General features: G+C 49.9%; 1 protein-coding gene across 3 annotated transcripts in view; it reads right to left on the bottom strand.

The window, feature by feature from the left end:
* The window catches only part of ZBTB7C (zinc finger and BTB domain containing 7C), a 347,966-nt gene that overhangs the window by 257,665 nt on the left and 64,775 nt on the right, over window positions 1–25,526 (bottom strand). For 2 of the 3 annotated variants that reach the window (XM_046671520.1, XM_046671524.1), the window contains exon 2: window positions 23,300–23,528. The exons of the other annotated variant lie outside the window; for it this stretch is intronic. In XM_046671520.1, the coding sequence (XP_046527476.1) occupies window positions 23,300–23,306 (7 nt within the window). In that variant the 5' untranslated portion in view covers window positions 23,307–23,528. The remainder of the gene's footprint in view (window positions 1–23,299; window positions 23,529–25,526) is intronic. 3 annotated transcript variants of the gene reach the window in all.

Below are 25,526 nucleotides of genomic sequence, written 5' to 3'. Positions count from 1 at the left end.
ATGGCGTGCCAAACGGTGCCATGTCCGCACCCGGGATCCGAACCGGCGAACCCCAGGCCACTGAAGTGGAACATGTGAACTTAACTGCTGCGCCAACGGGCCAGCCCCTAAATTTTTTTAATTAAAAAAATTAAAAATAGAACTACCATATGATCCAGCAAACTCATTTCTGAGTATATATGCAAGAGAATTGAAAGCGGGATAAAGAGTAAAGAGATACTTGCACACCCATGTTCATAGCAGCATTATTCACGATAGCTGAGAGGTGAAAGCAACCCAAATGTCCATCCACAGATGACTCGATAGGCAGAATGTGGCACACACATAGGGAATACTATTCAGCTTTAAAAAGCAAGGAAATCCTAACACACGCTACAGCAGGGATGAACCTTGAGGACGTTATGCTAAGGGAAATAAGCCAGTCACAAAAGGACAAATACTGAACGATTATATATGAGGAATCTAAAGGAGTCAGATTCATAGAAACAGAAAGTATTCGAATGGTGGTTACCAGGGGCAAGAAGGAAGCAGGGAATGGGAAGTTGTTGTTTAATGGGTATAGAGTTTCAGATTTGCAAGATGAAAAAGTTCCAGAGATCTGTTTCACAATAAAATGAATATACATAACACTACAATACGTGCACTTGAAAATGGTTAAGACAGTAAATTTTGTTATTGTTTTCACTCCAATAAAAAATTTTTTAATTAAATAAAATAAAAATCCCTTGCTTGGGCCCCTCCTCAGACAAATTAACTCAGAATTGTGGAGTGAGTCCCACAATTCAAACCCCCATCCCCGGCCCCCCACCCTCACCCACTTCCTGATGAACCTGAGGTTAACCTTCAACCGCTGCTCGATTTCCTTGCTACTCAAAGCATGGTCCTTGGGTCAGCAGCCCTGGCCTGGGAGCTTGTCAGAAATGCAGAATCTCTGCCCTGCCCCAGACCTACTGAGTCATAGCCAGCATGGTATTACAATCTCCAGAGCCTCAGTCAGTCAAGTTGGTCCTGCAGAGGACAGAAGCCACAGATCCCAGATGTCACCCTTCTTGGGCCCATCCCTACGGTAGGGAGGTTTCCTGTGGATGAGGTTGCCGGATTTAGCAAACAAAAATATAAGATGCCCATTTAAATTTGAATTCCAGATAAATAATTTTTTAGTATAAGTGTGTCCTGTGCAATATTTGGGATATCCATATACTAAACTTTTTCTCATTGCTTATCTGAAATTCTAATTGAACTGGGTATTCTGTGTTTTATCTGGCAACCCCACCCATGGAGCCCAGTGACCGGGGAGAGAGGAGACAAGCGGGTGGGCTCATTGCAAATAATGGCAAAGTGCACTGAGAGATGCTGGAACGAGTTCAGGGGATGATGGGCGGTGGCAGGTTATGGGCAGCCCTAGGTCCCTCATCAGGTGCAAGACCTAGCCTTTCCAGAAAGCACTTTCAGGAAGTTATCACCAGCTGAGCATCCTCGGGGACCAGAGGAGGAAGAGCCCACAGTTGCCCTCTCCCTTTCAGGCCAGTCCGCCCCTCCAGAGACCACTGACAGCTGGGAGAAGGGTTCAGGCTGCAGCCACCGAAGGTGCTGGCCCTGACCCTGGCTCTCTTTTTTAATAAGCCATTCTGCCGGGACTTCACAAGCAGTCAGGCAGGCATTGTCCGCAGCCAGCAGAGGAGTCCTGAGCAGAGCCGTTAATGGGCATGGTTCCCCTCAGCTGCCCCTCCTCCTCTGGGGTCTGCACAGCCACTTGGGATGAAAGAAGCCCTCTGTGGAGGGCACGGTGACCGTGGGCACGGCAGTCCTCTTCTGCCCTCTTTTCGGGCTGACAAAGCCTACCCTATCGTCCGACTGGGGAATGCCTTCGAGAGCACCAATTAGAGCTGGGACATAATGCGTGTGATTGCAGAAGCCAGCTGAGCTGAGACACTCGGAACACGGGGACTTCTGCATAAAGCAGGTGCCTGGGGGGCTGACCTTGAGAGAAACACCAGCCACTTGTCCACAGTTGGAAATTCACTGGGGGTAAATTGGCACAACAATAGTGAATTAGGTTCATGGGGCTCAGGGATTTTTGAAAATTCAAAACCCTAACCGGATACAGGAAGATGACCTAAGTTCTCTGTGATCTGGTGAGGAAGGCACACCTGGGGGATCCCGTGCTTAGATTCACAATGGAGTGAAGGTCATCCCCACAAGGGCTCATGATGTCCAAGGTCATCCCTTTTTCTTCTTTTGCCCTCCTCCCACCCACACTCTGTTTGAGTGCAAAGCATTGACCTGGTACTCAGGAGCCCCCAGCTTTGCCACTTACCAGCCTTGGGACCCCTAAGAAGCCACCTCCTGCTTTGGGCCTCAGTTTCCTCACTTCAGGCAAAGTGGGAGGTAAGGAGGTAGACTGGAACGTGTGTCCAGCCCAAACCCCACACTACCAGTAGGAATGCCATCTCCTAATGGGCATGGATGAATGAGCCTCTCTGGGAGGCCGGCAGCATTTGACCCCCACTCCACCCCATCCAACTGTGCAGAGAATCCCCGGGCTGGGTGAACTCATGTCCAGCTCTGACCCTTAGGCGGTCTCAGTTAGCTTCATGGCCCTCTTCCGCCAAAATGTAACATAAAATGGGAAGAAGTCTACAAATCAGGCCTTGGAGACAGGCCCTATGGATGGAGGGTAGACTTTCCTGACAACTGGAGCACCCGGAAGCCCCCGGCCCAGCCCCCCTGAAGGAGGATCCGCAGTTCTCGCTGCTCCTGCTCCTCTTGCCCCTGGAGCTTCACAGCATCAATTGTCCAGCCCTAGAGACCCAGAAACCAGGCACCCCAATCCCCCCACCCAGTCCCTGGCTACACCGCCCACCACCCACGTTGGGAGGTACACTGGGCCTCGACAGAAAGCTCCCTTACTCATTTTTCCCTTCCTTACGGATGGGGTAGAATTGGAATTTTCAAAAGAATGTTACTAAAAATCTTCATGGAAAATAAACAGAAAAAGTTAAAAAAAAAAAAAAAAAAAACGAGGGGAAACTTTGAAGGGAATGACCCTTCTGCTTACGGGTTTAGGAATAGGAGATGACTGAAATCAAGGCACGGGGGTCTGAGGGAGCCCAGAGCCCATCCCCCAGCCTGGGGAGGAAGCCACAGGTTGTGACTGCAGGGAGGCACCTGTGGCATGGTGAAAAGCCAAGAGACCTGGTTCTCCTGTGCAACCCTGAGCGAGTTGCCAGACCTCTCTGGGCCTCAGTTTCTCCCTCTGTCAAATGGGAATATGTGTATCTATTGCACCTGGTTGCTGTGAGAATTGTGTGCATAAATGTGAACACATCTAGCACATAAGAGACACTCCACAAATGTTGCCCTTCCAGCAGCTTTGGCTAAAACATTGTCCCCAGCTGGACATCACAACAAAGGCTAAGGCCTTTAGGGAAGCAGACATCATCATCTCTGACCTGAGGATCTGGTACAAGGCAGTGTCTACCACATGACCCAGGCCTCTAGGCCAGCTTCACCCAGATCTCAGATTCCAAAAACAAAACTTCTCCCCAAATGTTCTGTGTCCCCCAAGGATACCACAGTCCCTGCTCTGAGGCTGCCAGGTCCAGGGCTGTTTGCAAAGTACGGGTGCTGTTAGCTGGCTGTATATGTTCCTCCTGGGTGGCAGCCATGTGCAAACTTTACACACAGGATTTGCATTAATCCTCACAGCAGCCCCCGACATCAGCACATCCTGTTACATCACTGCGTATAGACGATGTAAGTCAATGCCCCAGGACCTACAGCTACTGCCGGGCAAGCCAGAACTCAAAGAGCAGAGTGGCCGACCCGGTGGTCCTCAGTCCTGGCTGAAGAGAGAATCATCCGGAGCGGTGTTAAAACACACTGATCCCTGGGTCCCCACCCCTCACCTGATTCTGTTGGTCTGGCCGGGCCAGGGCCTCGGTATTTTTGAAGCTCCCAGGGGCGATTCCAGTGTGCAGCCTGGGTCAAGAGAGCTCACCTGGAGCTCAGCCAGTCCTTTCCTCCTCTTCGGGAGGATTCCCCGCCTCCCTCCTGGCCACCCACCCCAAGTGGTCTTGCTTAAGTGCATGCACGTTAGCAATAGGCCCCAGCCCTTCTACAGGGCTGCACACCTGCGCTCAGCTTGAAGGCTTCTAGGCCCACGGGTGCTTAAGGGAAACCGAGGCCGGGGTGAACTGATTTCCAGTGGAGGTCCAGCTGTCTGTCTTCTGCTCTCTGCCGCCCCCTGTGGATACAGCCAGCAGATGCATCACAGTGTTCGCTTTCCTTCATTTCCTCCTCCCACCTCACTGGTCTGGAACCACCTGCTTCACACATCCGCCCCTGCCCGCATCCCCCGAGGCGAAGCTTCTGGCCTCCTCCACCACTTGGTTCTCAAGCGTCTGGCTCCCTGGAGAGGGGCCCCTCTGCCTTCTCCCGGCTAGTCAGTGAGGCAAGTCCCAGGCAGCCCCTTCCAGACCAGCTCTGCTCCAGGTCTGAGCAAATGCCGGCATGGTGGACAGGCCGTTCTGCATGACTGAAGGGTAAAATCCGTGGCCTCGTCCTCCCTGTGGTCAAACCTGGCTCACACGAGCCCAACACTGTGCTCGAGACCAAGGCCACCCCAAGGCTCATTTCTCTTCCTGAACTTGGCCCTGCTGCGTGTACCCCCCAGGGCAGGGGCATTGTTCTTGGGACAGTGTCTATTGTCCGCCGATCCTGCATCCCGTACTCTTGTTCCCCATCACTTCCGTTCATTCCTAATGTAAAGGGAGTCTCGCCCCTGAGGGGGCACTCCTAGAGCCAAAAGGGAGCAGCCGATGGCTAGGGGCTCCTGAAAGGGTCAGCCCTTGCCCACTCTGGTCACCGCATGCCCAGCTTTGCTGAGTGAGGGCCCTGCGGTCAGCCGGGGCCCCGGTGTGGAGGGAGGGGAACTGCCCTGAGCAGCCTCTTCCTCCCGCAGGCCAAGGGCACGGCCCAGCCTGCTGCCCACCTGGGAGCCAAGGCCAAGGGCACAGCCTGTTGAGATGGCCGTTTGAGCCTCCAGACCCTGTGAGCACAAGGCCCAGCTGGCTTTCTCTTTTAGTAGAGGGGAGATGGACAGAGAGAGACTGAGAGATCTTGGCAAGCATCAGAAGGTAAGGTCTGTTTCTCCTACTGTAAGTTTTCTGTCAATTAAGTATTTGTAAGCAATTCCAGAATGCCAGTCTGTGTGTGTGTGTGTGTGTGTGTGTGTGTGTGTGTGTGTAACCTTGATTTGTAACCAAGAGTCATTCAGTCAGGTTCCTGAAGGGCCGGCAGTGGTGGTAAGCATGTCTGTGAGGGTTCACTCACTCATTCATTCACTCATTCAGAAAGACAGTGTGGTACAGGGGCAGAAGCAAGGCTTCTAGAGACACACGATACCTGTTCAAATCCTGCCTCTGCCCCCCGAGCCAGTCAGGGGTGACCTTGGGCCAGTGCTCACCTCTTGTGTGTCAGTTTTCCCATCTGTGAAGTGGGGTTAATAAAACGCTTAGCAGAGGGCTCTGCATAGAGGAAGTACTTAATAGATGTTAGCTGTCATGAACCTGGCGCTGTGGGGAGACATAAAGTTAAATATTCATTCCACCAATATTTTTCATTGTCAAAAGGAATGAGCCACAGTACATGCAACAATGTAGATAGATCTTAATAATATAACACTAAGTGAAAAGGACTCTAAAGATTATATACAGCATAATAGACTTTGTATAAGGCTAAAAATAACTACTATAAAATATCCTTTTTAGGACTACAGATAGATGCAATGAAACTCGATAAAAAGAAAGGCAGGAGAATGATAAAGACAGGATTAAGGAAAATGATTACCTCGGTGAGGAGGCATCATCATATGTGTGGATGTAGGTTTTGTCAAATCCTAGCTTTGTCTTGGGTGATGAGCTCTTTAGGGGCTTATCAATAAAAATAACTAAATAACTACGTAATTAAATAAAAGCAGACATGCATGGACCAACAGAGAGAATGTCATGAGCCAAAGATTGTGATTAAGCCCCTGTAAACATCAATAGTCCCAAAGAGGGAAATAGAAGAAACACATCGGGCCCCCACTGCAGCCTGGATAGTGCCCCAGGTTCTGGGTTTATACCAGCAAATGCAATAAAAAAAAAAAAAAATCCCTGCCCTCTTGGAGCTCACATTCTGGTGTAGGGAGATAGTCAGTAAACAAAATAGACAATGTCAGTGTACGAGCACCAGGGAGAGAGGAAGATCCCAGAGACAGGGAGCGGGTCGTCTGGGAAGCCCTCACCGAGACAGTGACAGTCAAGAAAAAGCCTGAAGGAGGGGAAGGAAGGGGCTTGCAGATTTCTGGGGGCCGAGCTTCTAGGAAGATGGAACATCTAGGATATGCAAAGTCCCTGAGGCACAAAATCCCGGAGAGCAGGCCAGTACAGTGGTGGGGAGCAAGCTGCTGGAAGGTGGGCAGATGCGTCAGGAGGAAAATGGGGGCCTTGCAGGCCACTCTGAGGACTTTGGCTTTTCTTCTGAGCGACCTGGGGAGCCACTGGAAGGTTCTGAGCAAAGGAGGAAACCATCTGACACATCTTAAAAGATCGTTCTGCTGCTGCCTTGAGAACAGACTGTTGGGGGCAGAGGCTGGATGCTAATCAGGAGCCATTGTGATGATCCAGGTGAGAGATGAGGCTGGTCGCACCCGAGAGAGATCAGCAGACGGAGGAGGCGAGATGTGGCCACATCCTGGATATAATTATGACCCAACGCTGCTCTCCCGGGGGCTCCCAGGCTGGCAGCAAAGACCGGACAAGCATCCAAATAACCACAAAACAAAATCTGCCGTAAACTCTACAGCAGGTTAAGCAGAGCCCCTGCTCCCTCGCCTGGCCAGAGAAGCACCCTACCAGGCACAGGGAATGTGCTGGCAGCCTCAGCCTGGCTCCCTGGCTCTGGGCAGCCTCCACTTCTGGGTCCTCATGCTCTTTCCCAAACCCTTGTGCAGCCAACCTGACCCGGAAACCCTAGTCACCTGTGCAGCCAGCTGGGTGACATTCCTTCCCCACCCAGGGTCTGTCAGCCCCATGATTTTCTCCTCAAGATGGGGCCCTCCCCTGAACCCCAATCAGGTGCCCTCCTTACAGGCCTCAATGTGGCTAGATGATCAGAGCCCAGGGAAGATTTAAATCAGTGGCTGCCCATTGAAATCACCTGCAGAAACTGAAAAATTACTGGTGCCTGGGTCCCACCACCAGAGACTGCTATAATCAGTCTGGGGTACAGCCTGGGCATTGGAATTTTCTCAAGGCTTCCAGGTGATCCTAATGTGCAGTCTGGGTTGAGAACCACTACTCCAGTGGCTCCGTCTAGCTTCCCTGGCCCCACGCCTTGCAGGTGCTTCATGCCCACAAGCGACTTTCCCGCCACTTGCTCTCCCAGGCAGAGCCCTGGCTGGGGCATCCTCCACAGAGGTAAGGCACCTCTGCAGGGCCGGATCAGTCCTGAGATGAGCCAAGAGGGACCACCTTACTCCCACAGTGGTCTGAGACCCAGCGGCTTTCTGCAGGGCTGCCCCACAGCCCTGGAGAGTGGAGCCAGTACCCAGGGGCCCCGGGGCAGCTTCAAAGGTCAGGAAAGTCCTGTGGCTCAAATATGTTAAATCAAGGCTGTCCTGGGCTGGCTCCCCTCCCCGGCTCCTCCCCATCCTTCCTCCTTTAGGACCAGGACCTGGAATGCATTTTTATTAGACTTTTCCTAGGTGAAAATGGTGCTGGGCTGGGGGTGGGGAAACTGGATGGAGTGTGATTTACACTTACCCTGAGTCCTCACACCTCCCAGGGGCAGCCGGAATCAGCAGCCAGCTCGCAGAGGCGCTGGCAGGTGGTAGCAGCGCATAGGCTGCAGTCCGATCTGCCCCAGCCAGGAGCTGCATCCCTGCATGAGCGCCCCCAAATCTCAAATGAGCAAAAGGCTCTTTGGAAAAAGAACTGGGGAAGGTGGATGCTGGTGTCTGTAAGGTTCTGGCTATCATGCCACTCAGAAAAATTACCCGCATTCCCCAGACCCAATGCACATCTGATCAAGCTGCCCCTATTATTTTTCTCTTTGCTCCAAACAGCTCTATGGGCCCTCATCTGCCTTGAAGTTCCATCTGCAGCCCTCCATCCCTGCCCAGCCCCAAAACAAGAGAGGCCATTTTCCCTGGATCTACTAGGCACCTCCTGTCCTTTTTAGAAATGGTGCCCTTCATCAGGTCAGTTTCCAGCCAACGTAGTTTGCCCAGAGCTCTCCTATAAATGCGATAGCAGGATTTCTCAACCTCAGCACTCACGACCGACATTAGGAGCTTCTTTGTTGGGGAGGGGGGTCCTATGCATTGTAGGATGTGTAGCAGCATCCCTCGCCTCTACCCACTAAATGCCAGTGGTACCCCAATCCCAACATCCGGGACGATAAAAAATGTCTACAGACATCACCAAATGCACCCTGGAGGTTAGGGGGCTATGTAAAATTTCCCCGGTTTGGAACCACTGTGCTATAGCAATATGACCGGAGACCTCTGGAGGGCAAGCACTGCGTTAGCACTTCTGGAGACAAGTTGGGTCCAGCAGCTGGCACAAAAAACCAGGCTGTGCATTAGTAACTGTGTGATCCCGGTCAGGAAGCCTAACCTCTCTGGGCTTCAGTGTCATCTTCTGTAACAATAATGCCAAGACGTGCTCAGGGTTGGCTCTGTCCTAAGTGCCTGCATGGATTTTCTCATTTAATTCTCATAACATTTTTCTCATTTAATGCTCACAATGTTGTTCTGGAAAAGATACTGTCTCTGTTTTACAGATGAGGAAATTGAGACTCAGAGAGGTTAGCCAATTTGCTCAAGAGCACACAGCAAGAAGGCAGCCAGTTTGACCTCAGGACCCACGGTCTTGCCCACAGTTCTGTACTCCCTCTCTGAAAGAGGAGCTTGGGCCTGAGACCACCTCTGAAGTCCTTTGCAGTTCATGACTTTGTCATTCTTTTGATGTTGTTGCTACATAAAGAATGTTCACTGGGCGGCCTGTATTCTGTGTCCCCCCTGCCCCGCCCTCCAGGACACTGCTTGCTCACACCTTCATGCATTATGCTCCTACTGTGTTCTAAGTGCTGTGCCAGGACCCAGCTGTCAGTGAGACTGGAGTCTACCCTCTAGTGAGGAGGCAGATATTACACTGTTAGACATTTATTTACAACGACAATAAGAGCTAACGGGGGCCTGACCCAGCCCAGAAGTTCAGGGAAGGGACAGCCTGGCTGTTCTCTGATGGGTGCACAGGGGTTCACCCACAATGGAGAGAGAAGCCAGCGTCCAGAGAGAGCAGTGTGCACACCGCCCAAGGCAGAAAGAGCACTGCTTGTTCTAGAAACCAAAGGAAGAAGGTGCAGGAGGAGGCTGATGAGTGGGCAGGACCTGTGGACCCTGGTAAGAATTTCTACCTTTATCCTAGAAGCCACTAGAGGCCATTAGAGGGTTTAAATCAGGGGGCAACAAGACCAGATGAGCATATTTACCACAGCAACTACTGTGTGCTATATAAAGGTCGGGGTCAGGGTGGGGCGGCCAGAGAAAATGCAGGCAGGGCTGCTGGGCCGGCCCAGGGAGGGTGATCTGGGCTGCGTGATGACAGGGGGAACGGAGAGAAGGGGCAGACTCCAGGGACATTTAACATGCGGAGCCAGGGAGCAGGTGCGGCTGAAGCAGGAGGCCTGGCGGACAGAGCGGACGGTGGTGCTGTTTGCAGGAGGAGGAGGCCCAGGGTGTGGGGCCCAGGGCAGGAGTTCCGCATGGGCACATTGTGTTTGAGGGGTGCTGAGCACAACAACACTGGATTGAATTGATCCACCAATCGATTAATTGATAAATGATGCCGAGGCCTCTTTCCTAGGGGGAGGCTCAGTGTGAGGCCCCCACTGACTTAGGACACACCCTTGACAGGGACAGACAGACCACAGAGAAGGCACCCGTGCAGGTGGCCAAGCCCTGGAGAAAGAGCCCACATAATGAAAATGTAAGTTATTATTTCTATTACCTTATCAGATCTGACAAGATCGCAGTCAAAGGTGGGGCCACGCGGCCTGTAATACAATATAAATGGGCTCCTGGGTGGCAGTTGGCTATTGCATTGATTCCTATTCACTCAGAAGCTAAATCACGGTGCTAATGTGAAACATGTGTGAAATATCCCTTTTTCATGCACTAGCAGTGAAAGGGCTTCACAAATCTGTAGCCAAATGAATGTACTTACGAGTAATGGGAATCTGCACGTGGGCATCATTTTATTACCACGTACAAGCCCGCTGAATCAAAGCTCTGATTTCACGTTAAGAAAGCTCTCCAGCCACCCAGGGAGGCAAGGAAATGCCAGCACAGGGCCCCTTGTTGAGAAAGTGACAGTTGATCCCTACCCAGGGCCTGGGGATTTTAAAACCGTACTTGACACCATTTGGTTGTGCCTGGAACCACAGAAGGTGAGGGGAGGAAAGGACCTCAGGCCGCTCAGCTCACCTGTGTGACGGATGAGGGAAGGGATTTGCGCAGGGCCACCCAGTTCATCACTGGAAGATCTGGGACTGGAATCCATGTCCTCTCACTAGCCCAGGCCATACTGCCTTTACCACTGCCTTCAAGACCAGGAAAACCTTTCTAGAGATTCCACATCTCCAGGGCCCAGGATTCTTGGGTCTTCTCTGAAGCCACAGGAGGAAATGGGCGTGAGGACTATTTCTGACAGCCCAGGCAGGCAAAAGAGACTGCATCTTGGCAGGTGTTTTGGGGACTGTAGGATGCTAGGGGGATGGAGGATAGAGTCACCTAGAGGACCGGGGGACAGGGCACAGGAATCTGGGAACAAGTCTTGTTCACTTCCCTGTTTATAGGCAATGCGTATTCTGCCTACTTCTAGAAAAGATTTGGTGCAGTTTGTAATTTAAAACACACGCATATACACACAAAATAAATTTTAAAAAAAGAAAACATACACACATGCAACAAAATAGCTCATACTGACATCAGATTTCAAAATTGTTTTTAATAGCAAAAACCTGGAAAGCACCCAAGTGTCCCTATATAGGGAGCTGGTTAAAAAAAAACTCTGCCCATGCGTACAGTGGAATACTACACAGCTATGAAAAAACTGGGTCAGTGCTCTATGTCCTCATATGGAGAGATTTCAAGGATATATATTTAAAGAAATAAAAAAAGCAAGCTGCAGGGGCCGGCCCAGTGGCCGAGTGGTTAAGTTCACACGCTTGGCTTCAGTGGCCCAGGGTTTTGTCAGTTCAGATCCTGGGTGCAGATATGACACCATTCATCAGGCCATGCTGAAGTAGCATCTCACATGCCACAACTAGAAGAACCTACAACTAGAATATACAACTATGTACTGGGGGGCTTTGGGCAGAAGGAAAAAAAGAAGATTGGCAACCGGTTAGCTCAGGTGCCAATCTTTAAAAAAAAAAAAAAAAAAAAGCGAGGTGCAGAATACAGTACACAGTAGGCTATCTTTTGAATGAAAAAGTGGTAAACTAAGAATATATATTAAAATTTCTCCATTTTAGCATAAAGAAACACCAGAAGAATAAATCAGAAAGTACAGTCATGCACCCCATAATGACATTTCGGTGAAGGACAGACCACATATACGACAGTGGTCCCATAAGATCAGTACCACAGAGCCTAGGTGTGTAGTGGGCTGACCATCGAGGTTTGTGTAAGTGCACTCTATGATGTTCGCAAAATGATGAAATAGCCTACCGACCCATTTCTCAGAATGTGTCCCCATGATTAGATGACTCACAACTGTAACATAAGTGGTTGCCTATGGGGGCGACAGGGGGCAGGGGTGGGGTAGAAGGGGTCAGGTGAGAGTGAGAAATCTTGGCATACACCTTTGTATGTCATTTTGATGTTTTTGTATGTGTGTGAGGAAGATTGGCCGTGAGCTAACATCTGTGCCAACCTTCCTCTGTTTTATGTGGAATGCCGCCCCAGTGTGGCTTGACAAGCCGTGCTAGGTCCACACCCGGCATCTGAACCTGCGAACCCTGGGCCGTAAAAGCAGGGCAGGTAAACTTTTTTTTTTTAAAAGATTTTATTTTTGTGCTTTTTCTCCTCAAAGCCCCCCAGTACATAGTTGTATATATTTTTTTAGTTGTTGGTCCTTCTAGTTGTGGCATGTGGCACGCCTTCTCAGCATGGTTTGACGAGAGATGCCACATCAGTGCCCAGGATTTGAACTGGAGAAACCCCAGCCCACCATAGCGAAGTGCACAAACTTAACCACTCGGCCACGGGGCTGGCCCCAGAGCATGCAAACTTAACCACTACGCCACCGGGCTGGCCTCGATCATTTTGATCTTTGACCCATATAAATGCTTTACCTACTCAAAAATTCTAAGTCAATTAAACACAAGAGAAAGAGGAAATGGGAAATAATTCTAGGCACAAGAGCCAAAAATTTCTCCCTTCTGCCCTCTCTGTAAAATGGATGCTAACAGTGCCATGCCTGAGGTCCCACAGTCAGGTGGGCCCTGAAGTGGAGGGTACATCACCAGCCCGGGGCCGGGAGGGGGATGAGAACAGAGTGTGGATGCTCAGGCTGGCCACAGTGGCCTGGCTTCCCCACCCATTTCTGGAGGGCTGTGCTCACATCAGCCCCCTGACTCAGGCCCGACTCACTGTTATCCCAGATCCTGACAGTCTGTGGTTCCAGGAGCAACCAGCTCACTACACACAGTGTTCACATTCTCAGACTCCTGCCTGCCCAGCACTCTCTGACCCACAGCCCCCGTCAACCCCAGGGTCTGCTCGCTGTGTTCCCAGCTTGGCCCTGGCATCCCCAGTTTGGGGGGCAGTGCCCTGTGCCCTGGCATTGCTCAGCCGCAGTACTTGCTGGAGGAAAATCCTGGATGGCAGCTTCGGCCCCCTAAATGTGCTCTTCCCCTCCCAGTCTCCTCTCTGACCTGCTCCCGGAGCAGGAGGGAGGGCCAAACATCAAATCAATTAAGATGTACTACCACCACCCAGATGTCCATGGAGGAGGTGAAATTAATTCTAGCCTATTAATAAATTATGTCCATTTTATAGGATATCATATTATATAAAATTAGAGCAATGTGTATGAATAGTTTTTTAAAAGATTTATTTAATGTCTTTTAGACAAGTGAAAACATACGCTGCAGAACATAGCATGTAGCTTGATCTCATCTTTGTGTAATATGGATTTTTTTTCCAGATCCATGGTAACAATACAGATATAGACAGTGATCTGGATCTAACAGTTCCTTGAATTGCTGAGTGAGATGAGCTCGGGTTGGGGGAAGGGTCATCACAAGTTCCTTCACTTTCTCAGTTAAACACTTCTATATTGTTTTAATTTTTTCTTGCATGAAGTAGTTATTCTTTTTGTAATCTGAACACAGATCTCTCTCATCCGTTGCATACCTCATTGGGCTGCTGTGCTAAATCAGAGATTTCAGGGGAAGAACTCCCCTCCCGACCCTATGCCATCTGGCAGATGGGAAACAAGGCCCAGAGAGGTCAAGTGACTGTCTTGCTTGATGTCACACAGTGAGATAAGGGCAGAGCTGGGCTGAGAGCTCCTATCTCCTGACTCAGCCCTGTACTCTTTCCACTATGCCGTGTGACCTGAAAATAAAATGAGTGTATATTTGTGGAGGGTTCTTTATGTGGCTGGTAGGGGAAAACAGGGGAGATACTGGCCAAAAACAAAAGTAGACTTGGCATTCCAGGACTCATTACCTGGCTGCCAGGTCAACACCACCACCATTGACTGATGGAAGATTCCAGCCAAGTGCTCATTTAAAGATGAACCATTAACTGTAAATCAAAGCCCAGAGTGAGTGCTGAGTTACAAAGCAAATTAGAATAAGTGGGTAAATGGACGGCTGCCGGACTGTCGTCCACCAGGACTGGGAGAAGATGTACCCTCTGCCTCAGAAAAACAAGGGAGGACCAGAGCCACAGGAGGCTTCCTAAAGAAGTGTCTCTCTAATGTAAAAATAATCTCGACTGTCTCCCCAAAAGCAGCTGAAGTGTCAGGATGCATAGTAATCAATTAACAAGTGTTATTAAATCTTTTGTTCCACTGGGCCCGGAAGGCCTGGCTGATTTATAAAGATGGCGGCGTCTTCCAGCTGGTCACCACATTACAACTTAGAAAGGCTTTAACTCATCGGCCTGTTGGATCCTCTTGATGTCCTGGGGCCGGTGGTTTGTAACCATTTTTGTGTCTGAGGAAGAGCTGCATGACTTGCTCAGGGTCACACAGGGCAGTTTCAGAGGCGGCGTGGCATGCCAGATCTGGGCCTGCAGCCCTGAGCTTCTCTCACCCCTCCTCTCTGCTGGAGGCAGCAGGGCCCAGATTGGTGGACCAACAGCCTCTGGGAAAGTGAAGCAGCCGAAAAGCACAATACAAACCGGTCTAGAGGCAGGTTCTCCATCTCTCCCTCCTGGACCCCTTGTACCTCACTGTGGACACGTTTTGCCACTCTGAGATTTCATCTTCTGAGTACGGTTTGGGTGGGTGAGTTTGTATATATGAAGACACAGGAATACTTTTTTTTAAATGTCTGACTAACTCTTTATAAACTCCTTAAAGTGTTTTTATATATTGCCCATTAAACTCTCGCTTCATAGTTAAATGATGCCACAGTAGGATACGGTATCTAATTATTTCCATTAAATAGGTAAGAAAACTGAGGCTCGGGGCAACTTATCCGATGTCTTATTACTTATCAGTGGCAGGAGGGGAAGAGAGGAACACTGAAAGCTGTGGAGGGCCCACAAGGGCCAAGAGCTCTCCCTGCATCATTTCCTCCTCCCACCATGTCAGGAGGGAGGCTTGGTTACCCCATCTTACACTTGAGGATGCCGAGACTCAGGGAAACTACGTCGCCTGCCCCAAGTGGCAGAGCCAGAACTCAACACACAGGCCCTCTGCGCCCAAAGCTAAGGTGTGCGGTGTCCACGGTGGGGGCCGACTTTGTGCCAGCCACTGGGAAGACCTTTCCCAAAATATCAATACTGACAACAGCTTACTGAGCCTTAAAATGTGCCAGGAGTGGGCTGAGCTCTGTCCACATGGGACTCTTGAAGACAAGGCATGTGTCCAGCTTGTCTGAGTCCTCACGTGGCACAGAGCTGGGCCCCCTGCATCCACCACAGCCCTGTCCTTTTCTAGGGACTTATCTTTCCTTTCTGCTGTGCAAATTGAAGGACAGCGTGGGCTCTTAGAGAATAAGTGCCCTTGATAGCTATTCACATCCTGAGAACTCCCTGCACACTCCGTGAGGGGAGTCAGAACCCCCCAACCAGCGCTCTGCACCCAGGCCAGCTCCCAGGAGGGCCTCAGACCCCTTCACCCCTACTTTACAAACTGCTGCCCACCTTTTCCAAGATTTCCACTCAAGTTGTTTTCTCTCACTGCCCTAAGGAATGATTTGATGATGATAATAAACATTTCTACATGAAGGCTTGGGTGTCTCTGAGTCATAATTTATTGCTTTGTTTCTGTGGTTTATACTCTTTTTTTTTTTTTTTTTTTTGACTTAAAAGAGAGGGCAGGAGTGAGTGAGTGTGGACGGGATGAGTAATCCCAGCTTCTCTAGGCTCTGGTGGGAAGATGGAAACAAGGGGTGGAGACAGAGAGGAGGAGAGGATGGGAGTGGCTGGGAGGGCCCGGCAGGGGGAGCATCGACCCCAGTTCCGGAGAGGGAGGACGTGGGCCCCCAAGTCAGATAATACTGTAATCCAAACACGGTTTATGTGCTCAGCTGCAGAATGTGGGCGTGTGGAGGCAGGAGGCAGGAAAATATTCCAGCTGAGTGATCCATAACCCACAAAGGGATGGCCTGTCCAAATCTTCCCCTGGGCTTCAAGGCCCAGGTCAAGTGCCACCTCCTCCAGATGGCCTTCGAGGACCACTCCAGCCAAGAGCAATCCCTTTTGCCTCTGAATCTGGAACTTTCATTTATCCCTAGGGCTAGATAGCTTTGCGAGGCCCCATCACTGTTTACTCTTATTGCCTCTCCAGTTCCATCATGAGGTCCCGAAGGGCAGAGAACTTGTTCTACCATCTCTGTATCTTTTGAGCATGTGACACCCACAATAGTCCATACTTTGGAAGATGTTACACTTCATCTGTATACTGAGCCATGAGGCTCCAAACAAATGTTTGTGGACTGAGTTTCAGAAAATGGCACGAAATAATAATCACACAACTTAACCTTTGGTCTTGGGCTTTAGAGTGTACGAAGCCCTTTCATATTGTTGTAAGGCAGGCAGCAGGTAATATTAGGCTGACTTTACAGATAAGAAAACTGAGGCTCAGAAAGTTTGAGTGATTGCCCAATGACTAGTTAGTAAACAGAAACAGCTCTGGAGCCCAGGCTTCTGACCCTGCCCCTACTCTGATTTTCCTTGGAGGAGCTGGAGGTTTCTATCTCCTATGAAGCATATGACAAATAATTTTGGGGAACTCTGCATTGCTATAGCTGACTCCCATCCAAGATGCACAGTGCGTCTTGGCATAATCAAGGCTCTGAAGAAACCTGCTTGGCTTAGTTCAACACAACCTCCTCCAGGCTTACCCTACCTGGAACCCTTCTGCATGGGACGCCTCCTGTATCCTGCCCCGGAGAATGTTCCACCGCCCCACTGCTACCTTCCTAAAGGGGAGACCACACTCCCAGGAGCAGCTGTATGTTACGGACTAGGAAAGGCTTAAGTTAGATGAATAAAGCTCTAATGGTGAAATTTCAGGGCTTGGCTAGCTAGTAAGGACATTTCTCCTTATTATTATTTTTTCCTTTTTATTATTGAACTTTTCAAATATACAAAAACAGAAGAGCATCATAAATCTCCATGTACCCATCATGAATCATCAAACCAGCTTCAGCAATATTCAACATTCTGTTTTTGCTTCATTTACTCCCTTTTTTTCTGAACTATTTTAAAGAAATCCCGGACATCAAATCATGTCATCCGCAAATACTTCAGCATGTAACATTGCCACAACATTACACACCCTAAAAAAATTAACACTACTTCCTGAATATCCAACACGGAGCCTGGGTCTCCCTGCTTCTTTCAAATATGTCCTTTTGCAACAGGTCGGCTTGAAACAGGATTCAATCCAGACCGATAGTGTGCGTTTGGCTGGTATGGTCTCTTAAGACTCTATTAATCTGTAACTATTTCCCCTACACCTCCCCTTCTTGCCCCTAGACACCCTGTTGGAGAAATTAGGGCATCTGTTTTGAGAGCTTCTAGTGGTCCAGATTTGGTGCTGGTCTCCCCCCGGAGGGGTTTTGCATGTTCCCCTGGATCCTGCATAAAGTGGTGTTAGCTCTACAGGCTTGAGCAGATTTAGGTTCACCTTTATGGAAGAAAATGCCATGAGTGGTGCCATGTCCTTCCTAAACATTACATCTGGATGTCCAACTTATACCAAAGAAAATACTGATCCATGGGTTTGGATGGTGGGGGACATATCTTTTTGAGCGACTAGGTCTTCCCAAGGTCTCCAAAGTTATATCACATTCTGGAATTTGGTTCTAGATACATCTCTAACCCAAGATTTGCCCATTTCCTTGGATTTCATGGAAAACTCCCTCCTACTATGGAGCTCCAAAATTCTATCTAGGAAATTCTTTCCTAGGCTGTCTCCGGGTGACCTTTTACCTTTGCTTTCTTTTCTTTAAAGAAAAGACATATTTAAATGACCAGACAAGCTGGGGACTCCATATTCCTTTCAGGCCAGAGGTGATCAGTGACTCCATGGGCTTAGCTGGAGTCCCAGGGTCTCAACAGCCCAGAGATCCCTCCACCCATCTCTTAGGAGATGAGTCAGAATTTCAAGGAGAACAAGATGCATATGATAAATATGCATCTAAAATTTTTAAAAACCAAATTACACAAATCAAGCTTATTCTGAGAGGTTCGTTTTGCCAGGGGTCTCTAGCACTCCAATCAGCATAATTAAATAGGAAGATCTCTCCAGAAGTGATTGTGGTTTTCACATTTTTTTTATCATGCAAGGACCATTTCAGCAAGATGATTTTAAGCTAACAAGAACCCCCAAATTAGAAACTAATTAAGGAGATGGAAAATACAAACGTATTTGTTTTTAGTCGGGCACTATTTTTATCAGAAGAATCATGAAAAATTAGAATTGTTAAGTACCCATAGGAAGGTTGTCAGTCAAGGGCAATGTGGCTTTCTGCCTCTCCTGCTGCAAAATTTTAAGGTGATATGTCAGAAGCTGTTCCCCGTGGGCCCCCAGGAAGCAATAAAGAGACTAATTTTAAAGAACAGAATTGCACGCTGCTAGACTTGGCAGGGAAAAGGGTGTTGCCATAATATTCTCTAATCTTTGATGATTAAGATTCATAGTGCCTCTTACTTTTCGAATGTGTGTATACCTGGCAGCAGGATTAAATCATGGCAGGCTACTTTCTCCCGCCCATTTTATAGATGAGAACATGAAGGCCTGGGGAATTAGAGAGATCTGCAAGGGGTCACACAGCAAACTTAGAAAGAGCCAGGAATAAATCTCTATCTAAATGCGCTTGATTTTGTGAACCTTCCCCCCTCATTGTCCCCTAAATGGGCCACAGATTACATTTTAAAATAGACGTTAGGTCAAAATGACACTGGTTTGGGGGACTCTGTCAGGATTCATGACAGCTTGGAGCACTCAGGCCCTGGGAGAGGCAGCAGGAAGGAAAAGCCAGCTGCTGCATGGGGAGGAACCTCCCATCTAGAAAGGCAGTAACGTGGGCCCCCCAGACTGCTTTGGTGAGCCCCAAAGGACCACTGACCCAACCACACACAATCAAATGTTGACCCAACCTTGAAAATGCCGCTTCAATTCCCAGGCCTGAGCTTCCCTCTGTCCAGTGAGTCTGCACTGATCCCAGCGAAGCTGATGCCCAGTTATTCTTGGCATCACCGACCTGCGCCTCCTTACTCTGCTCCCTCCACACCAGGCCTGGAGGACATGGGATCTGTCTGCAGATGGTCCCTTCAAGCCCCCTTCCCTATTGCAGAATCCTCACCAAACCCAAGTCAGGCAGATGAGGAGGACACAGGTGACCTCCTAGGATGTGTGCCTCACTCCCCTTAGGCCCAGGAAGGATGCATTATGAACTTTCATGAAAATTTGCATGGATTCCAAACCAGATGCCGGGGAAATCCACTGCTGCCACTGACACACAGGTCCTTCCCATCTCCCAGAGGAGAACGGGAGACAAGGGGTTAATTCAGAGGGGCTTGCTCTGTGGGAAGGAGCACCTTGTGGGAGCACACAGCTGAGCCTGCTGGTGAGAGGACAGCACTTGGTGGCCCAACCTGCCACATGTTGCCGAGTGGAAGGGCACCTTTAGAATTAACCCAGCTCCCAGACCAGAAAATACTCCCAAGTAGGGAATTAAGAGTTTCAATAACATTGTACAACTTGAAAAAGGACTTTCGCATGCCCAATCTCATTTGAGTCTCAGAAAAACCCCAGAAGGCAGGAATTATTGAACCTGTTATTCAGATGGGGCTGGGCACAAGAGAACTTACTTTTGTGGAGTGCCAACCCTGTGCCAGCTACACGTGTCACGATGCTATGTTAATAAATGTACATAGCAATTACTATTTTCTGCTATTGTTGGGGGCCAGTGACTGGAACAGATGTCATTCAAAGAATAATTTAAAAAATGTACTTCCCCACCCCCCAAAGAGCAGCCATATTTTGTGACAACGGGTTCCCTGGCTCTAAGGGGAAGTTACCTGTATTTTTATGGCTGAGGAAAGAAAGGGGGCCTGGGAGGTAGGGATGGGCCTGTGTTTCAAAGGCCAAGACTGGGAGACAGGAGAGAGAGGGATTGGAGGACATGCAGCTTTTGGAGTAGGATCCCTGGTGGGTCCCAAGACACTTGGGATGGCTCAGGTAATGGGTCCTGGAGTGGCCAGCAACCCTCACTCCACTGGAACACAGCACCTCGGTGGTGTCCACACCCTGGAGATGAAGACCTGGGGCCCCAGCATTCCCTATGGCAGAGCTGACATAGGGGCACGAGCTGCCTGCTGGCCTACCTCCTCCAAAGGACCACACAGGTCTGGATAAGGAGGGGCCACAGGCAGCCACCGCCACCCTGGGCCAAGGTCCGGGCCTCACCCCCTCCCTATTTGTCCTGACCTGCAAGGCCCCACAGTTCCCATACAACAGAAGAGTAGACACAGAATGACAGAAACGCCTGCTAGGAGACTTTAGCCAAACTTAGCCAGCAGGGGAACTCAAACTGGTTTTCATTTGATCCAGGAAGATAAAAAGGATTATTTCTTGACATCGAAAGTCACAGAGCAATTGTTCATTATTTTATTTAGTCCTCATAGTTACCCAGCAAGACAGAAATTATTAGTTCCACTGTTAGGAAGCTTCTGAGGCTCAGAGCTGCCTGAGGTCAGCCCCAGCACCAGCAAGTGGTGGCGCCTGAGCCCAGCTGGTGAGACCCGCAGCCAGGGCTGATTCCAGAGAACATCGTCACCATCTAGAACAAGCAAGTCAAGACATCTCTGATTACTCAAGCCAGCCTCCTCCGGGATTCATTACAGATGTGTCAGAAGAAAAAAGACATAATAGCAAATCCTGTTGTTTAACTCAGGGTACCCCTGGCCTCTGGGTACCCCTCGGCAAAATATTCTAGATTCTAGACCTGTGCAGTCTAATACAGCAGCCACTAGCCACATGTGGCGATCGAGTACTTGAAATGTGGCTAGTCCAAACTGAGATGTACTCCAAGTGTCTAATATACTCTGGACTTCAAAGACGTTGTATGAAAAGAAGAATGTAAGCTATTCCATTAATAATGATTTTCGTATTAATTACATGTTGTAATGATAATGCTTTGGACGTGTTGAGTACAATGCAACACATTATTACAATTAATTTCACTTGCTTATGTTTGCCTTTTTAAATGTGGCTACTAGAACATGGAAAATCGCAGGCGTGGCTTGCATCGGTGGCTCGTGCTCCGCCTCTCTGGGGCAGTCCCGCTTCAGGTCCCAAGGCTTGCCACGGTTTCTGTACCCACCTCACCCAGCCACGCTCCCAAGAACAACACTGGAAGCCCAGGAGGCAAGACTCTCCAAGCATTCTGAGAATGTCCTCTCATCTCAACACTTCTGTGAATTCCAGGACCCACCCCTCCCGCCTCCATCCTACTCAGCACCCGAGAAGAACCCCCAGGCCCCACAACTGCCAAAGCACTTGCATATAGTCACCATCCCTGAGTGTTCAGATCCACCTTCGACCACATTTTCCATGGCCAGAGGAATTCTGATAACCAGGTTTTCAAAGCCCAGGCCTCAAACTCTATTAGCAATCGGAAGCCCTGGGACTGCCGATGCATTTCTCCCAGGCTTCTTTGCTCCCACCCCTGCCAGACTGCAGGCTCCTCCGAGAGCCAAGCAATGAAAGTAAACTAAATGTATCGATCCCTTATTACGGTGCCAGATGCTATGCTAAGTTTTCTGCATGTTTTATCTTATTTAATGCTCCCAGCCGGCTTGTGAGTAAGAAAGTACTGTCCCCTTTTTGAGGAGAGGAGTCCGAGGCTCCCAGAGTCCTGGATCTGTCTCCACTCCCATGGTTTCTCCTCTGCCCCATACTCCCTCCCCTGGGAGCAGACTCGCCTCCCGCATCTTTGCATTTCTGGCACCTAGCACAGTGCCCAGCTTACCATGGGTACTCGGTAAATACTGGTAAACTAGGTTGAGAGCCTTTCTGATAGACTCGATCCTTAGCTCTTTCTTGCCTTGATCAGGAAGTAGGTTGCCCCTCAGGGTCAGCCCTTCCCAGGTCCCCAGTCAAGTCTAAAATGCACAGACCAACTGCCCTACTGAGAGCTAGGGGTCTGGGTGTAGCCGAGGGCCAGTATAGTAGGGTCGGGGGTACCCAGGGAAACAGCTAGCCCCAGGCACCTGTAGAGCTGTCAGCTCCCGAGATAGGCCCCTCCAGGCACAGCCAGTCCCCTGACAATCCTTTCCAGGGTCCCCAGAGCTCAATTCCCCTTCCATTTCCTCATACAGACAGAAGCCAAGTCCTGGGCCTGCCTGGTGCCTGTGGCTGCTCCATTTCCTAGAGCCGGGCTCAGCTTTCTGGACTCCTTCATCTCATTCTTTCTGCCCGATTTAGAACAAGGCCACCCAGAAGTCCTAATACTCTGCCCCTCCTCATCCCTTGGCTTGACCCTGAGGACCCTGACACTGGCCTGCACCAGAATGGAATTTGCCACACCCCCTTGGGCCTCCTGCCCCAGGCCATTGGCCCTCTCCCCCTGCCCTGGTCAGTTTCCCAAGGCCCCAGGCTATTTTTGCTCCAGCCCCAGCCTGCCGTTTTCCCTACAGTGGAAGTTGCTAGAGTGGTACCCTACATGACACACACAGTGAAGACCAGATGACTAAGAACAGCCCCTCCATTGATCAGAGCTCATCTTTGGGGTCTCCAGTCCCACTGGCCCCCTGTCCTTTCAGCCTTAGGGCTCTGCCTTCCAGGCTCTGGGGATCTGCTCAATGCTTCCAGCCTTGGCTGACTTCCCCAGATCAACTGATAGACCCAGGGTGTCTGCCAGCCCCCTCCGGTGCTCTCCAGACCTTACTCATGACCTCCCCCAGACACCTTTCATCATCTGCTGCTTGCCCTGGCATCCTTGGAGGGAAGGAGGAAGCTACAAAGTCCCCTTTTCCTTTTTTTACAAGAAATACCCATCCATCATCTCACTCTGCCATTTGAGAAATAAGAACCAATCCGGAAGGCTTGCCAACCAGTGGGGGCTCCAGGTCCATCACTCAGGTACCACTGATATAGCACAGAGCTCCTGCACCCCTTGCTGCCTCTGTTTCCCCACCAGCATCGGCTCCCTGCTTCCCAAGGGAACTAGTGGAGAATAATGACTTCCTGGTTTGTTACTCCACGTTGTTCAAACAAGAGGTGTGTTGCATCCAGAACAGCATCAGGCCTTCCCATAAGGCAGAAGAAGTGAGCCCAAATGATGCTAAATCTTCCGGTGCCTGGCTCCAGCAAGCACATGGGGCAGAAACTAATAACTATAAAGCATCCATCTATCATCTTATCAGGCCTTACTGCGTGTTGTTTGCATAGTTATCTTCCCAAGGTTTGACATTTTATGTCTCCTGCAGGCTGATATATTCTCCTACCGGCCATATCATTCAGAAAGGATAGACGAGCCTCAGGTTCATTACCTGTCATTACACCGTGTACATGTCGCCGGGGGCCGAGGCATCGATTCTTCCTGAGTCTCCCTGGTGGTACAGGCCCCCTGACTTGGAGGCTCCAGGTCCAATGGTCTGTGGATTATGCTCACTCCTCAGGCCTTGAGTGGGCTCCACGACATCCCTTATTGCTCTCCTGGCTAGGCCACTCCTCGGGGGTGGTAAGGCCTCCTGAGTTCCCAGCTGCTTCAGAGGGGACCTGCAGGAAGAACAGAGGCCCTGTCAACTACCAGGGCCAGAGACGCATGTCCAAGTTTTAACTGTTCTAGAACTTTCCAGCCATCCTCTTATTGCCCTTTATTATTAGGTCTTACAATTCCTGGTGGCTATACAGACTCTACCCGAGCTGGATGCTTCACTACCAACGTCCAGACCACCAACTCTAACCCCAGGCCTCAGTGTGTATGCACACACACACACACACACACATCCCCCTTCACTCCTGTCTTCTTACCTCTACATATTTCGTTTCATCTGCCAGAAAAAGCCACCTTCTGTCATACATCCTACCCACCATTCAGAGTTTAGCTAATACCCACCAACAGAACCTCGTTGCCCCAGGAAAGATGAAGGAGCTGGGTATTCTCCCTCCCTCAGTGAGACCAAAGAACAAGGCTGTGTCTACTGGGGACATTCCTCAACTCTTGCAGCCCAGGCCCCTGGGACAAGGCTTCTGGGGTGCTGTGGTTTGGGGACTCCAGGAAGGCCACCCATCTGTGGCTGATGATAAGCCACCTTTCAAAGCCCTTCAGTCAGAGTGAGAGACAAGAGTGGAGATGCAAAGCTCTCTGGGTGAGGGACACAGACACTGGCTCCACTGAGCGACCACATTTCACAGCCAAGACCATGCCTCACACTTTGGGGAGGCAGGGGGCGGCTGGTAAGAGGCTCTAGCTAGAAGCAGCCTCCTCCAGCATGGAGATCTGCCCATCTCTGGAGACTGGGTCCACACTGGCCGCAGCCCTGCACCTCTGACCCGGCAGGACCTCCAGCTCCTGGGGGCGGAGGTGGAGGGCTCCCACTGCCCAGATGGCTCTGACCCTGAGCTCCACCCCAACCTCAGCCTCCTCCAGCCTCTGTGGACGCACTACTAAGAAGGGGCTGTGGCAGGTGGAGAATGTCTGCCAGGGCACCCAGTGCTCAGGTAAGGAAAAGCACCATGGACAGGAGTGAGGGTGGCAAAAGAAGGCAGGACCATGAGGCCCCATGGATTTTGTAAGTATGATGATGACCATGTCCTACAACACACATAATGATTTATACCCTGCAAGATGCTTTTTCATCCTTTGGACACATTTGCTTGCACAATCACCACGTAAAGGGGTATTTTAAAGATGAGCAAACAGAAGCACAGAAAGGTTGAGAATCTTGCTAAAGGTCACACAGTCAGTTAGTGAAGGAGTCCAGACTGGAATTCCTGACTCGCAATTATCATTCTTTCCAGAAAGTTCCCTGATGCCAGGTTAACTTCATGTCACTTCAGGGGGGTGGCAGGTCAATAGGAGTGGGAAGAGGGAGGGGAACAGAGGCATGCTTGGCCTGCTATGGGGGAATGGGGAGAAGAGAACAATCATGCCTTTGGTTTCTTTCCTGATAGGAGGGTCCAGGAGGAGAGAATACAGAGAGAACAGGGTGATAAATAGAGAAGACAGGAATGTGGAGGCTCCTAGCTAACAGGACCAGCTTGGGCAAAGAGGAAATTGGCTGTGATAAATAGCCACAGCTTCAGGAGGGCGGTGCCGACCTTGAGCCTCCTGGGCGACCTGGCTCTCTACAGCTCTGGCCTCCAAGGCATTTCTGGGCGACAGCACTGGGGGTTGGAAGCCCCTTTGAAAGAACGAAGCGATTATTATTATTACCTTCCAAATGCATATAAACATTCCAATGCTTATATATGTGACATATCCCTAAGTAAAATTCTTTTTAAAAACCCCACAAAGTTCCACCCATATGAAGAAAGAGCTCAGCAGCTCCTGGACGACGGGATTCTCTGCTTGATTCCAAGGTTTCTCTGCTTCTATTGACATGGAGGAATCACAACCTAGGAAATTCCTACCTGGCAATAGAAGGCAGGGGCCAAGCTCCTTCCAGAACAAGCAGCACAGGCTAAAGTCCAGGAAACCCAGAAGAGATGGCAAATCCATGGAGTTAGGCAGGAAAACGACCCAAACACCAGTGGCAGCCATGTAGCTCAGTG

Source organism: Equus quagga, chromosome 9, assembly GCF_021613505.1.
Source record: "Equus quagga isolate Etosha38 chromosome 9, UCLA_HA_Equagga_1.0, whole genome shotgun sequence".
NCBI lineage: Eukaryota > Metazoa > Chordata > Mammalia > Perissodactyla > Equidae > Equus > Equus quagga.
The sequence above is the reverse complement of the archived record's forward strand: the minus strand, read 5'-3'. Positions and strand labels throughout refer to the sequence as shown.